This window comes from Danio rerio, chromosome 1 (genome assembly GCF_049306965.1).
Source record: "Danio rerio strain Tuebingen ecotype United States chromosome 1, GRCz12tu, whole genome shotgun sequence".
In the NCBI taxonomy this organism is placed as follows: Eukaryota; Metazoa; Chordata; class Actinopteri; order Cypriniformes; family Danionidae; genus Danio; species Danio rerio.
In genome coordinates this window covers 20,268,783-20,285,761 of record NC_133176.1, presented here as the reverse complement: position 1 = coordinate 20,285,761, position 16,979 = coordinate 20,268,783, and the positions used below count along the sequence as shown (strand labels likewise).

Below are 16,979 nucleotides of genomic sequence, written 5' to 3'. Positions count from 1 at the left end.
TAGCTGGACCAACACAATTGCTTCATGTTGTTCCAACAAAAAACGTTTGAGTTAACTTAATTTAATTACAAAAATTGTGTTGTTTCAGCCCATTTTAAACAGGTATTTTAAACAAGCAGCAGTAATCATATTTTTTGTGTATAGCAAAAATGTTACATGTTAAATGTTACAAATGTTTTTGCACATATATTTCTTAACTTAAACTTGAATTGCCTCTGTGTATGAAATGTGCTATATAAATAAACTTGCCTTGCCTAAATGCGAACAGTCCGAGTTAATGATGACTAAGACATCCTTTTGAAACCCTTTTGAGTGCATGTGAAGAGATTACACAGGAATATGAGTAATATATGACAGAAGTGAATGAAATGTTTTCAGCTCACTTCTCTTTTTAAACCTACCAAAACCCACTAAATCTAGGTAAATTTCAAAGCAAATGCGTACTGTTTTTTTTAATCCATCTTCTTTTTTTTGCTGATGCGTGTCTTGTCTCCCCGTGATGTGCACGCCATCATCAGTTCAGTTCATTCAAACGTCAGAAGAGAAAAGACTTCCTCATCAGAGCCGCGGGCACGCGCTGCTCTCACTGCTCCCTGTCCACTGTCGTGTTTTTGCTACCGTAAACGACTTACAAAGTGATTTATCGACTACTTTGGACAAACGTCTTCCTGAAAATCAGTTTCCAATGGAATATTACAGTCAGTATTGTCAAAAAGTAACGAGACCGTTATTCAAGCACTTCCTCGACTAGGCGGTTGCAGTGTGTGTAAGGTAAGTGAAAGTTAAATCTTTGGTCTAATAAGTTGGATAAACGGCAAGTAATTCATAGTGATAACTGATAACATATAGAAAAGTACGCTGCAGCTACAAACATATGACCTTGCCACGCGTTTTCAACATCTTGTTATTTAGTAGGCATTTGACGTGTTTGTTAAAGGTTTACAGGAGCTGGTTACTGTATTCAGACCTATTCTGTGTCTGTGTGTGTACGTGTGTGTGTTTTACATGTTGCCAGTGTCTTCTTGTTGTCATCAGAGAAACTTTCTGTTGACCTCTCTGTAAATAGCAGTTGTGTCTCATTCGACGTGCGTGGCTATTTATAATCCCGGTTGGCTTCAGTGGTTTGCACTATACTGTATGAGGGATCAGGATATGATCTGGAGGACAATTATCTTCCAGTGCCTCAAAGACTTAAGTTCAGATTTACAATTCCATCTTTAGCCATTATATCATCTGACAAGGCTTCTCTTTCAACATAAAGTTTGCACTGAATTATCTTTTTATTAGAAGCACAAAGTCTGTTATCACAATAAGAGAAAGAAAGGTTTATTTATTTATTTATTTTTGAGAAATAATGCAATCAGATAATGTAAGGGTATAATTGAAAAAGCTGATTTATATGTTATCACATGATTATCATTATTTTTTTAGCTGTAAGCTAGCAATGATTTTATCTAAAAATAAAACTCCAAAATTGCATCGGCAATTAAAATGAAGCAATAACAGATAAAGGAAATAAAGGAAAAATTTAAATGTCTTTGCAACCAAGTTTATTTATTTTGTACTGTTTTTCTCATATATAATTAAATGTTAGGTTGAGGCAGTGGCGCAGTAGGTAGTGCTGTCGCCTCACAGCAAGAAGGTCGCTGGTTCGAACCTCGGCTCAGTTGGTGTTTCTGTGTGGAGTTTGCAAACCCTGCCTTTCAGTGGGTTTCCTCCGGGTGCTCCGGTGTCCCTCACAGTCCAAAGACATGCGGTACAGGTGAATTGTCCATAGTGTATGAGTGTGTGTGTGTGTGTGGATGTTTCCCAGAGATGGGTTGCGGCTGGAAGGGCATCCGCTGTGTAAAAATTTGCTGGATAAGTTGGCGGTTCATTCTGCTGTGGCGATCCCGGATTAATAAAGGGACTAAGCCGACAAGAAAATGAATGGATTAAATGTTATTTAAATGTCAACTAAAATAATAACTATTATAAAATAATAACTAATATAAATATATAATATTTGTATATATTACAATATGGGTGACACGTATCGCCTCACAGCAAGAAGGTGGCTGGTTTGAGTCTCGACTGGGTCAGTTAGCATTTCTGTGTGGGGTTTGCGTGTTCTTTCCATGTTTGCGTGGGTTTTCTCTGGGTCCTCCGGTTTCCCCCACAGACCAAACCCTCATGACTGGACCCAGTCTGGCTTCCAGACAAGGGCCAAACATGAACCATATCTGGGCCAAGTCTTAGCCAAGTTAGACTGAACTGGACCACATATGTTGGTGTGTCACGACTGCAATAAAATTGATAAACCCATGAATCATTGCACTTTAGGCATGCTATGGGTGTTCTTGAAGTGAACTGATTGGTAGATTTTTTTTCTAAAAATCTATTTTAAATGTGGGTCAAGATAGGCCAAACTTACATGACCCACATATCAATTATTAACATCTGGGCCAAATACTACAATTTACATCTGGCCCAAGTGTTGTGTGCCGCCTTAAAGACCGTGCTACTTTTGCCAAACCAGGACCATTTTTGGCCCACATGCTGTATGCCAGTGCTGGATAAATGCCTGCTGTGCCATATTTATGTTAAATCTGGGTCAGAATTCTTTGCTATCTGCGAAGATTTGCTCTATAGGTGAATTGAATAAGCTAAATTGGCTGTAGTGTATGTGTGTGCATGTGAGAATGTACGAGTGTGTCGCAGTACTGGGTTGCAGCTGGAAGGGTATCCAGTGTAAACATATGCTGGATAAGTTGGCAGTTCATTCCACTGAGGTGACCCCTGATTAATAAAAGGTCTAAGCCAAAGGAAAATGAATGAAAAAATAAATATTACAATATTTTTATTAGTTTTTCAGTTTGCATATTACGACAGCTTTAAGCTATATTTAACAATCGTGTAAACACAACAACCCCCCCCGATCAAAATATAAAACTATTAAGGGAAAAACATTAAAAAAGATAATTAAAAATGAAATAATAATACATAAAGTAGTAATAATACAAATCTAATAATATTTACTATTATTAGATATTGATATTTGAGATTTTTTTCCTAATTCAAATGTTAAAATCCTAAAAGCTAAAAGTAAACATTTTTTTAATTTGTTGACGTTAAAATAGGATCCCTATTCTTGAATCCCAATGATTTTGAGGCCCACAGCAACATGACATTGGAGTGCAGTTTTCCCCACCCACCGAATCCAATGGCAGGTACCACATCATAACATGTAAACACATGTCCACAGAACATGCAAAGCAACTGGGATTAAAATATGTTACAACTTTCTGTGATCAGCTGTTATATTGCTTTAACCTACCTAATTCCTAACTCCAACGTCAGAACCATTCAAATACAGTATTCAACCCAAGCTCATTCTGAAAACGTAGTCCCGCGGACGTTTCTGGAGACAGCGGAATACGTCCCGGTAGGTACGTACGGCTGCGTTTATTTTTTTCAAGCGAACGCTACGGGGCGGTGTGACACTGTTCCCTTTCGCGCTTGCCAGCCGGCCGGCCGACCGCTTACCTCCTTGTGGAGGCCTTCCCCGCTGCAACCCGTTTGTCCACTCAGCTCACCGTGTACGTCGACAGGCTTGAGATGCAGAGAGGAGTTGACCACGGCGAACGGTTTAGAGTCCGGGGTAGAGCGGTTCCAGCAATCAGGTAAGACAAAAACAGAATCCCAAAAATTAAGTGAATGAGTTTCGTAACAGCGTGAGAACGCGGTGAAATCCGAAAATGCGGTAGAAAAAAAAATCAGGGCTTTTCTTTTTTTTGGACAGCTTTTGTAAACTGTTGCTCGGGTTTAGGGAAGCGAGCGGGCGGGCGGGTCAATCGGTAAAATTGGTTGGGTTCAGGGAAGAAGGAGGGCGGGTCAGCTGATTGGCCGGTCGCGCAGTCAATCATCCGGTCAGTCAGACAGCGGCCTCTGGTGGGTTCACGCGAGAACAGCGTTTGAGATGCGAAACAGCGCACAACAGCGGCCTCTCGTGGATTCGCAAAAGCAAAAACTGCAGCCGTCACCAGAAACGTCCGCGGGACTACGTTTCCACAAAGAGCCTGGGTTGACAGTATTCGTAGCATAATCTGATGGGTAGGATAAAATGTCTGGACACCGGTTCAGGCACCTGAACCAACTGGGAGAGAACCCTTTGACTAATGACCTTATTTTAGCTTCATCCGTGTCTGTCTCTATCACTGATGGCTGTTTATCTGATGTAACGCAGGAGAAGCAGACATGCACGTGGGAGCGGTGGGCGGGGAGAAGTAGCTCATTTGGATTTAAACCTACAGGCTAAAAAATGTGATCAGACACATTCTTTACAGATTCTTTACAGAAACTTTACAGGCATATTCTGCAGACACCAAATCTTATCTTACATCTTGTAAAAGGAGTAAGATAGGTGCCCTTTAAGCATTGACATCCATGGTAATACCCTGAAATACCATTCAAGTCAATGGCTCTTTCCAAATATTGTTAAAGTATGTTCTTTTGCGTTCAATAGAAGAAAGAAACTCAAACAGGTTAGTTATGAACAAATGAAGGGTGAGTAATCAATGACAAAATGTATTATTAAATTAGTTCTATAAATGAACATTTCTATGTAATTCATAACAAGAATCATTGGAGGCTAACTATTCTCTGCCTGTGTACTTCTGTCACAAGGGCTTTCAGAAAAGCTATTTGAATCCCTGCAAATGGCAAAGTTGAAGAAGATGCCACTCGAAAGGATTCGGTGAAGCAATGAAGCCACAGTGTGTTTCACTCTTAAGATAAAGCTACTCCATTAATGCATTTTTCTTTGGTCTTTCTAATTAGTTCCTCATTTTTATATTCGGAGCATGGAGGGCATTTGTTTCGAGGTGAAACCCAGAGATGACTCAATAACAGCTCATCCCCTCTGTGACCTTACACAAACATTTCCTGGATCAGAGGAGAAGAGGAAGAAAGAGGATGGGGAAGAGGTGATCCAGTACAGACTGACTCTGGTTGGATCTTTGGCCATCCATCCACAGACCACCATGGCCATACTCCCCTGGGTGGTGGCTGAAATACGGAGGCCCCGGGTCAGGGAGAAGAACAGAAACCTTGAGTTCAATGGCAATTACTCTCCCGAGGTCAGTGTAATTCAAATATGTTGGGTGTAATGTAAAAAAGATATGAAATATTCCCATAAAGCATCATTTTATAAATATACTATTAAGAAATGCGTTTGAAAACTGTAATGGGTACACTGTTAATAATTTTCTATGGAATCTGCAGTAACTTACCTGGAAGCAGTTCACCAGTATTTTACTGTAGATGAATTACAGCAAAAGTACTGTATTTATATATAAGGCACCGTTTATCTTGCTGCATAGGTATTTAAAGTATTTTATATCTTCACAGTAAAATATACAGTTAAAATACTGCATAACTGTCCTAGAGTAAAATACAGTTATAGTTAAATACTCTGTAATTAACAAAACCGATAACAGTGTAGGATTTTGAAACATTCAAAAGAAGTTTCTCATGCTTCTCACGCATTTAAAATGGATTAAAAAGAGCATTATTGTGAATAAAATATTACAATAATATTAGTAATATTGATACTAAATATTCTGGTAACTAAAGCTTTAATAAAGCAATATTATATATATATTAAAAAATAAAATGTTTGGCATATTAAACGTTTAAAATAAGGTTTAAATTTTAATATTTCATTCATTCATTTATTTTCTTTTCGACTTAGTCCCTTTATTAATCAGGGGTCGCCACTGAAAAATGAAACAACTATACACTCTTGCATTCACACACATACACTATAGCTTATAGCTTATATAGCAGTTTAGCTTATTCAATTCACCTATAGCGCATGTCTTTGGAATGTGGTGGAAACTGGAACACCCGAAGGAAACCCACACAAACACATAGAGAACATGCAAACTCCACATCGAAACACATACTGGGCCAACTGGGACTCGAACCAGCGACCTTCTCGCGTCACAGTGATGTCATTTTTTATTTTATCTTAGTTTATTTAATTCCATTTTTCGGATATTTAAAGAATGTTATACTAAACTAAATATAAACTTAAATTACAATTCACAATTTAAATATTTAGATATATTTATATTTAGATAATATTTAAATATTAGATAAAAAGTGACTTAATTAGTTTTCTCTGATTAAAATTTAAGCTTGCAATAATTTAACATATACTGTACACTCACCGGCCACTTCATTAGGTACATCTTACTAGTACCTAATAGTATTAGCCCATCCGCCTCAAGGTTGGACATGTTCTGCGTTCAGAAATGCTCTTCTGCATACCTCAGTTGTAACGAGTGGGTATTTGGGTTACTGTTGCCTTTCTATCAGCTGGAACCAGTCTGGCCATTCTCCTCTGACCTCTGGCATTAACAAGGCCAGTCTGGTACCAACAACCATGCCACGTTCAAACTTGCTTAAATCACCTTTCTTCCCCATTCTGATGCTCGGTTTAAACTGCAGCAGATTGTCTTGACCATGTCTACATGCCTAAATGCATTGAGTTGCTGCTATGTGGTTGACTGATTAGAAACTTGCCATAACGAGCAGTTGGACAGGTTTACCTAAACAAGTGGCTAGTGAGTGTATTTTTATAAGCAGGTAAATAAAGATACAGTACATAAAGTTGTCTGATACGCTAAATGAAGATGGCATATTGTTTCAACATTATTTTGACATTTTACTTTTTTTACAAAAAAAAAAAAAAAAAGATTTTTTTGGTAAATATTTTCTCATATTTTCAAATGAGATTTAAACATAATGGAATATCTTAATACCACCATTAAACTTTTTGGTGAAAGAGTTTTTTCTCTTTTATGATCCAAGATTCGAGATCAGCCAGTGGTGCTTCAGATTTCAGCCAGTTCCGTGTGCTGCATTCTGGACACGGCAGGCCCAGGGAAGCCATGGAACCCGTTGCAACATATGGTTCTGTTTGATCATAGGCCTCATCATGTCACCAAACTCATTCACAACAGCCAAGAGCCCAGCTATTTTGGCTGTCTGCTCAGAGAGGAGAAAAAAGCAGCCTGCTATGTATTCCGCTGCCAGGACCAGCTGAAGGTAAGGGATGTTTAGATCTTATCCACCTTTTTCCTACATCCCGTGATGCTTTGCGTGAATTATGAGAGTAATGTTCATTTAACTGTAAACTGTTTTTAAAACCGAGCTGCAACTATTCTCACAGTTCATCCATCAAATCTTAAAAGGAAACCAATTTGAATTAAAAAATTACTGTCAACAGGTCAGAAATAACCACCAAAACCTGAAACTAGTCATTGTACAGCAATATTACAGATTTGCTAAATATTACTGTATTATAATGAATACAAAAAGAGAACATAAACTGAAGAAAAAAAACACAGTTTTTGTAGAACACGAAACAAGATATTCTGAAGAATGTTGGAAGAAAGCAGAAACTGGCATAAAAAATATTATACAAGCTAATGTCTGTTTTTCCAAAAGAAAGAAACTAAGGTTTGGAAAAAGTGGACATTAAGTAAATGATGACAGAATTCTCATTTTTGTGCCTAACCCCAACCCCAATCCTAACATGCATTTAAAACAAGTTAACATTAACTTCATAATGTGCATGGCTTATTTGTAGTAGAACTTTATTAATTAATCTGATTTGTTTCAGTTACTTTGATTAATAGTTCCCCAAATCCAAAAATCGGCCCATCACTTGAAATGCAGTAATCACATGTGGAAAACTGTGCATCTAAACAAAGTTCACGTTCAAGCAAGCTTATTTGGATGGAATGGACTCAATATACTATATGTAAACTAGGACAAGAAATGAGTGTTTGGAGGTTTGATATTGTTTGTGGCCTGTAGATCTGTTAGAGGTTTTATGGAGGTGTCTTGCTCTCATATGCCTTTGAAGTCGATCTCTTTTGATGAGGTAAAGCTTAGTAGTTTAAATGTCAGGCCTTGCTCTTCATGGGTGTGTGCATCTGTGCTTGTTTTGGTGCAAATGAGTTTTGTGCAAATACTGTACGCAACACCACACTGACAATCAGAGAACGATAAGATTTGTACAGCTGCCAATGCAAAACATTCTGTTGGTATATGGTTGCTAAGGTGTTTAATGCATTCCTAAGTGACAAATGAATGGGTTCAACAGTAGGGTTTGTGACAAGTAAAAACTTTCAATAGGAAAGTAAATTGCAAGCAACACTTTTTTTGCTCATTGTTATTGTATATTTGATGAATGTAGTCTCTGGTGATGCGGTGGCGCAGTAGGTAGTGCTGTCGCCTCACAGCAAAAAGGTTGCTGGTTCGAGCCTCAGTTGGCATTTCTGTGTGGATTTTGCATGTTCCAGCCGCATTCCCGTGGGTTTCCTCTGGTTTCCTCCAAGGACATGTGGTACAGGTGAATTGGGTAAGCTAAAATTGTCCATAGTGTATGTGTGTGAATGAGAGTGTATGAGTTTCCTAGTGATGGGTTGCAGCTGGAAGGGCATCTGCTGTGTAAAACATAAGCTGGATAAGTTGGCTGTTCATTCCGCTGTGGCGACCCCAGATTAATAAAGGGACTTAGCCAAAAAGAAAATGAATAAATGAATGAATGAATGTATGTAGTCTCGTCTAATCAGACCTCAGACTGACGACTGAAGGTCTGGGAGCTTTGGCTGCTTTGAATGGTCAAGGACCGCCCACTAATGTTATATGACTGACAGGTTAACCAACCAATCACGTTTCTTTTTGTGCCGTGTCGTGATTGTGGAAATGTAATGGTCCTCAAAATGACAGTCTGAGACACAACTTTGCGTTATTCATTCATGAACGTTTTTAAAAGTTTACAACAACGACACATCATTATACTAAATGATCTCTCATAAATCGGCAGGACATGTTTAGACTTTGTTGTGAGATTTAATATTATAATGATGCTTTTCTACATAAAGATCAGGCAGACTGAGATGTTAGAGTGAAAGTTTTCTATTCAATTAAAGCAAGGCTTTATATTTCTGAGTAACCACATATGCAAAAAACAGCTACTGTACTGTTTTGAACGATATCTAAAACAAGAATAAAAGCATACCTGCGAGTTTGTTGACATCATGGGTTGAAGCTTTTATGCATTGAGTATTGCATACTTTTAATATTACTCTACTAATACTCTAATAAACGATAAATAATCCAGCGTTTAAGTCATATTAATAAATGCTCTTTGTCACAACCTGGGATGGGTGGTATTTATAATACATATATTTCAAATATGCATTTTAAAAACAAAATAGTATTTTGTAATTTGTATTTCCAAGGGTTTATGAATATGGGTTCATATTTTGTATCAAAATACTTTAGTTTCTTGAATTTTTGTATTTTTAAAATACTGTAAAATATTTTGTAAGAAGTCTACTTGGTGCTTCCTCAATTATTTGCCAAGGCTTGAGATAAGACTAGAAAATTGGATGGAAATGGATAAAAATTATACATGACATATAAAGAAAGTAACAGACAGATAGTAGGGGTAAATTCGAGAGCAAGTCAAAATAAGACAGAAAAATAAGACAAACAGTATAAAAAAGTCCTACAGTGGCCATACTTACAATACTTCATAGGCTGTTTCAAATGCCAGTAGCTGATAAACTTTGACATTACGGTAATCAGTATGAGACAAAAATATTGAATAATACTCCAGTCTACAGACTGCTCAAAACCTTCTAACTTAGGTTATATGGCAGCAAAAACAGAGAGCCATTCCTTTTTTGAATTATAAGGTTCTATCTGACATTTTTGTCAAAATTTAGTTATTCATATAATCTTATTAAATTACAACTTATTTATGTTATGTGATGTTATTTTTAAAAAAGTTGTTCACATTTTAAGACTTTTAATTTAAAAAACAGAAAAGGTTTTATCTACAAAGTCAAACTCTAGCTTTGCTCTATAAGGTTCTGTCTGTGAGCATTGCGAATGCACGTATGGAGACCATGAAGCTTTCTTTGAGATTTCACCGGATGGCTCCATTGACAGCGGGAAAGAAGAGGTAGAAACACAAAATTAGAGTCGACTAAATAAAGCTGCACCACATAAAATTGAGCAGAAACCTGAAGCTGAAAAGATATGTGTAAATGTAATGATTTAGAAGCGTTTTTGACATTGAGATGAAAAGTTAAACTTTGCATTGTTGAAAGAGAAATTACATTGTAGTTACATACAAGATTTACAAATGTGTTGGTATATTTCATATACAGTGTGTATTTATAGTTATATACTTAATTATTTTGTGTCTCAGTTTGTGAGCTAACTGTCAACAACAGTTATTCGCTCCCCTTCTCCCCTGCTGGCCACGCCCACTCCTGCCCGATGCTCGCGGAGCTCCACGCCCATTAATCATGCATCTTTTGAAAAAATACTGAAGTAGACTTTAACCGAAAGTGGGGGGTGTCATGGCCCTTTAAAACACGCAGGACAGAGCAAAAAACAAAAAAAAACAAAAAGAAAAACGAAAAAAAAAACCCGAAAAAAAAGCACTTTTCCGACAGTCCCTTACTGAGAGCTCCGCTCAGCGCAAGCTCTACCGGTTAAACGCAGATTGCGAGGGATCAAACTGAGCAGTGCTCGTAATGTCGAGCGAAAAAAAAAGAAAAAGATAGCTGTTAAACATAACCAGCTTTGTCTTTTTGTAGGAAACACACTTGAGATATTTTTAGGGTTAGAGGTTTTTGAGTTATTGCCGTCAATCGTACTGGTTTTGATTTACCGCAATGTAAATATAGCTGCAGCTATGTGACGTTGCGCGACCCACCTTCGTTCACTGTGCCCACAGTTTGAAAACCCCTGATTTAGTAGATGTATAACATGAGAGACCTGCTTTTTTTTTTTTTTTTACTAAATAATGTGGATACAACTGGATTTCTGTTGTAAACATTAAATAAAAGTTAAAGAGGTATTATTTTTATTTTATATATTAAGTTTTAGTTATGATACTCCCAAAATCTTTCCGCATAAATCTGCAGATTATTAACAAAATTCAGTGCAGAAATATCAAAAAATGTCCACAGATTCTACCTGGCCCTAATAATGGCATAGTAATCCCAATGTTATAACAATGTAATTAAAATGTTAAAACAATCTAATTATAATTATTATGCAATAACATTGTAATTACAATCTTATAACATTACTTTGTCACAACATATATGCACATTGTTATAACATTGTAATTACATTTGTTACTACATTGTAATTACTATGTAATATTGTAATTACTGTCATTATATTATAGTTACTATGTTATAACAATATAGTTACTATGCCATTAAATTATAGTTACAATGTTATTACATAATAACTATAATGTTATAACAGTGTGATTATTTACTATGTCATTACATTGTAATTATTATGTCATTACATAAGGGGTGTGAACCTACACTGGTCTCACGGTTTGGTTTGGTTAAGATTATCATGCCATCGATTTGGTTCAATTCGATATCTTGGTGCATCACGGGGCATTGGCAATGCTTTTCATACATAATTAGATTTTTTCTTCTCAACACAAGGCTTTTTTAATTAAAATCTATAAATATATGTTGTTTATATATTATTTGTAATATATTATTGTCCTTTAATACAAGCAGTAAGATATATGAACTGTACCTTTAATTTTACCTGCTCAAAGAAAACACTCTTTTTGAATGTGTCAAACAAAACTCTAGTACATGCACAGAAGACAACACAAGCATTTATAGCAAATAAACTAATGTAAATATTATCCCGGTTGCTTTTTGAGCCCTGTCTTACACCCCTATGAATCGTCATTGTCTTCACCCGCTCAACAGAAAAAGCTGCGCTTGGCTTTAGACATGAAAGTGCTGTTCACCGATGAGTAACGCGGGAAAAACAGCCGCAGTTACACTCTATTTGGGTAATAATATTGTAATTACTATAACATTATATTATAATACTATATAATAAAATTGTAATTACTATGCCATTATGATATAAATAATATGTAATAACATTACCATAATTATGTCATTATTTTTTAATTACAACATTTTACCTCTATAATTACATTTTTATAACATTGTAATTACTATTGCTACGTTATAATTACTATGTAATAACATTGTAATTACATGTTCCAGGTCATTTAATTATAATTGCGATGTAATAACATTGTAAATAAATTTTTTATTACATAGTAATTGTTATAACAGTATAATTACAATGTTATTACATTGAAAATGATATGTAATAATGTAATTAAATTGTTATCACTTAGTAAATGCTATGTAATAATATTAGAATTCCTATGGTATAACATTGTAAATACTATGTAATAATATTGTAATTACTATGCCTTTATATTATGACTATGTAATAACATATTAAATACATTGTTAAAACAGTAATCATATTGTTATAACAGAGTAATTAAAATGTTTTAACAATGTATTTAATGTTATTAAATTTTAATTTCTATGTAATATTGTAAACACTGTCGTTATATTATATATATACAATGTTATAACATTGTAATTAATGTTATTATATTTATTATGCAATTACATTGTAATTACATTGTGATTACATAATAACTGTTATAACAGTGTATTTACTATGTCATTACATTGTAATTTCTATCATTACGTTGTAATTTCTATGTAATAATATTGTAAATACTATTTCATTAAATATAATTATTAAATGTAATTTGTTATAACATTATAATTTATGTTACTACATTGTAAAGACTATGTAATATTGTAATGACTGTATGCTGTATATTTACTATGTAAAACATTGTAAGTACATTGTTATAGCAATAACTAATGTTATCTGTATAATTAGTTACTATGTCATTACATAGTAATTACAATGTAATGTTGTAATTACCATATATTGTATAATAATTACTGTATAATAAGATTGTAACTACTATGTCATTATATCGTTATTACTGTCACTATATTATATTTGCTATGCAATAACAATGTAGTTACTATGCCATTATATTATAATTGCTATGTAAAAAGATTGTATTTATGTTGTTATAACAGTAGTTATAATGCATATATAACATTGTAGTTACAATATCATTACATTTTAAATACTATGGATTAATATTGTAAATACTGTCTTTACATTATGACTATGTAATAACGTTGTAATTACATTGTTATAATAGTCATTACTATGTTGTAACAATGTAAATGATGTCATTACATTGTAGTTTCTATGTAATAATATTGTAAATACTATGTCGTTATAATATAATTACAATGTTATAACATCGAATTTACATTGTTATAACATTATTAATGCTGTTATTACATTGAAAGTACTATGTAACAATATTGCAGTTACTATCATCATATTATATTTACTATGTCATTACATTGTAATTTCTGTGTAATAATATTATAATTACTATGTAATAATAATGTAATTACTATGTCATTATATTATGACTATATAATTACTATGCAATATTATTGTAATTACTCTCATTATATTATGACTATATTACTTACTAATGTTTTAACAATGTAATTAATATGGCAATACATTGTAATTAAATTGTTATAACAATATATTTACTATGTATTTACACTGTAAATACTATGTGATAATGTTGTAATTACTGTCATATATTATAATTACTATGCAATAACATTGTAAATACAATGTTATAACAGAATAACTATAATGTTATATCTAATTATTTACTATGTCATTACATTGTTATTACTGTCATTGCATTGTAATTTCTATGTAAATATTAAACTTACCATGTAATAACACTGTAGTCACTATGTCATTATATCATAGGTACTATGTAATAACATTGCAATTACATTGTTATAACATAACTATAATGTTATAACTGTAATTATTTACTATGTCATAACACATTACATTTACTATGCATTAATATTGTAATTACTATGTCATTATATTATAATTACTATGCAATAACAATGGAATAATTATGTCATTGTATTATAATTGCTATGTAATAACATTGTATTTATACTGTTATAACAGTAATTATGTCATAACAGTTTAATTACAATGTTATAACATTGCAGTTACTGTCTACATTGTAAATAGTATGCAATAATATTGTAATTACTAAGTCATATTTTAATTACTATGTAAAAACATTGTAATTACTTTGCAACTATGTTACAATTACTTAAAAACATTGTAATTACATTGTTACAACATAGTGACTATAATGCTATAACAGGGTAATTACTGTCTTTACATTGTAATTGCTATGTAATAGTATTGAATTAGCTATGTATCAACATTTTAATGACTATATAGTAACATTGTAATAACTGTACTAACATTGTATTAACTTTGTAATAACTATGTAATAACAGTGTAATTACTCTGTAGTAACATTGTAATTACTATGTCATTATAGTATATTATTGTGGAGGGATTTTAAATTTGTCAGTAACCTGGGTCAAGCGCTTCAGGTGAACTGTATGCAGATACAAAATTGACGCGTTTAATGTATGTTTTCTTTAAAAATCAGTGATCTCCACTGGCTGGGTGATATCTGATATAGAGTGGGTCTCAGAATGTACAATAAGCAGTGTGTTAAACTACATTTTTACCCGCCATGTCTTTAAAATATGAACATTTATTTTACCCCAGTATATTTAATGGAGCTTCTGAGCTTGCCTGCTAATCCTGATGGGCGCATGCATGTAAACGGCTTTTTTTAAAATTTTACATGTGATGGTAAAAGCGTGTGTGAATGGACAATCCAGCAGGCAGAGCACACTGTAAAACATCTGAAATGCAGTTTTGCTCATTCTAAAATGTCTTAACTGTTTCAATGTGTTATTATATTATTAATTACCTCCAGAACTGTCAAGATCATCCGTGCTCCATGTCTCATGCCTTCAACTGCCACCACACGTTCATTGCATGTTGGCATTACTCTTCTGAGGCGCAAGTCATTTATTAAAGAAAAGATTCACACTTCTTTTACCGCAGCAAATTCCATTTTTATTGTTTTGCGCATTAATTTAATTAGCATTTTTGTATGGAAACATAGCTAATGACAAGAGTGAGGAATCATTCTATATTTATTTTATTTCCAACCGCTGTCTCTTGTGAAAGGGACACTCAGTGAGACGAACCTGAAATCCTCGTCCTCGCATCTTAACACATGACAGGAAGTGAAGAGAAGTTTTTTTAAAAACTCTTAGCAGCTGTAGTAAGTAATGGGTCACATTTCCTCAATTTGATCGGTCTCCATATTTTAATGCTTAGGTTTTAGATTAAAGTTTAACATTAATAATCCAGAGTGTGTGATACTTGCATTAACAAGCCCCACTGATCATAAAGGAAAAGGTGAAAATTTCACTAGATGCATAAGGCAATTAAGGGATTCTTTAGAATATAAAACCCTTTTGTTCTTTTTATGTTTTGACATAAAAGTTTGCACACGTAGCCATAAAGGTCATAAAAAGTGTATGTAAGTTTACGAGAGCGAGACAGATTTTGACACATCTTATACTCCATTACAATTATAGTAGCTTCACATGACTTGTTTTAAATGTGACACATTCATAATGATCAACACCACCAGCATCACAGATTCATACAGTTGACTATAATAATAAAGCAAAAGCCCAGTACAAATCTATACAGTCGATTGCATTAAAAGACATGGGAAAACTGTTTATTTATGGTTTTACTCCAGTGAGTTGATGTTGAAATAATAAACACTGAAAGAAAGTTATTTTAAAAAAAAAACATTTGTATATTATTTTTTTTCATATAGTGCATGTATTCAGCTAAATATTCTGTTTTTACATGATGACTAGAGTTTTGGAAGCTCGATGGCTTGGGGTAAATTTAACATGTTACACTATAAAAATGAATTAGTTACTTTATTTTAAAAAGTGAGTAAACCTGTTGTCTAAAAAAAAAAAAAAAAAAAACCAAATGTAAACCCATAGTGACTTAGAGTTGTACTAATAATTCATGTTATGATACTATAAGTAGTATTGCAATGTTGTACATTATAACTCAAAATAAAGAAAATTGTCAGAAATATTATATTTTATTTGTTATGATATCCTACTTGAATTAATATTTTCCTAATTATTAAAAAAGGATCATTTTCCCTAAAATGTATTTGCTCTTTTTGTTTAGTTAGTTGATAACTGGCCAACAATGCATTAAATTGAAGATACAAATTATACCAAACTAAATTAGTCACAGAAACAGCATTTTTCCAACCAAATTAGGCTTTATGAAGTGGTCAAAAAGTGTTTCAATGTTTATTGTCTTATTAGGTAAGAATCCAAAGCAATTAAAAATTTTACTTTGTGTTTTATTAAAAGATATTGTAGTGGTTGTTGTAGCTACTCAGTCATATTGACAGGAGCAGAAATAAACTATTTTTAGATTTGAACTGAAGCGTCAAAAAACTTGCAAAAGGCTACCAAAAAAAGGCACGAATTCTACCAATTTTGCAACCTTAAAGGGCTTCTCAGACTATTAAAATAAAATGGTCTATTGTTGCACAAACATGTAAGCATTTTAGTGAATTTTCTACATGCAACATTATGTATTGTAGATAGACCATTAATGACGATGCTGCCGTTTACAAACTACAGTGGCACCGGCATAGTATCAGTATTTTACTACCATAGTACCGGTAAACTACACATCCCTTCTTGGAACTGCGACGTTGAGTTATTTTTAGAATTGTATACAGTTTATCTACTTAATTTTAAAGTAATAGGTTTACTTAGGTTTAGGTTTATTTTTTGAGTAAAGTCAACAAATCCCTCTTTTACAATGTTCACGTTACTTATCAGTAAGCCCACACATAATCTGCAGAAATCAGCAGATTTTTAGCCGATCGTTGAGTCTATTAATTTACTGCAAATGCGTGTAAATTTGTTTATTCAGCTTTTAAAATAATTTCAGTAATGTTACTGACTATGAAAATG

General features: G+C 33.6%; 1 protein-coding gene across 8 annotated transcripts in view; it reads left to right on the top strand.

Moving 5' to 3' along the window:
- The first annotated feature begins 521 nt into the window (after positions 1-521).
- Positions 522-16,979, top strand: part of tbc1d1 (TBC1 (tre-2/USP6, BUB2, cdc16) domain family, member 1) — a 119,688-nt gene continuing 103,230 nt past the window's right edge. For 5 of the 8 annotated variants that reach the window (XR_012405831.1, XM_684525.11, XM_017356001.4 and 2 more), the window contains exons 1-3: positions 522-771; positions 4,819-5,117; positions 6,856-7,092. Coding sequence is in view for 6 of the 8 variants with exons in the window: in XM_684525.11 (XP_689617.7) it covers positions 4,842-5,117; positions 6,856-7,092 (513 nt within the window). In the remaining 2 variants the exon portion in view is untranslated. The remainder of the gene's footprint in view (positions 772-4,818; positions 5,118-6,855; positions 7,093-16,979) is intronic. The other 3 variants (XM_073950080.1, XM_073950072.1, XM_068217982.2) reach the window with 1 other exon arrangement.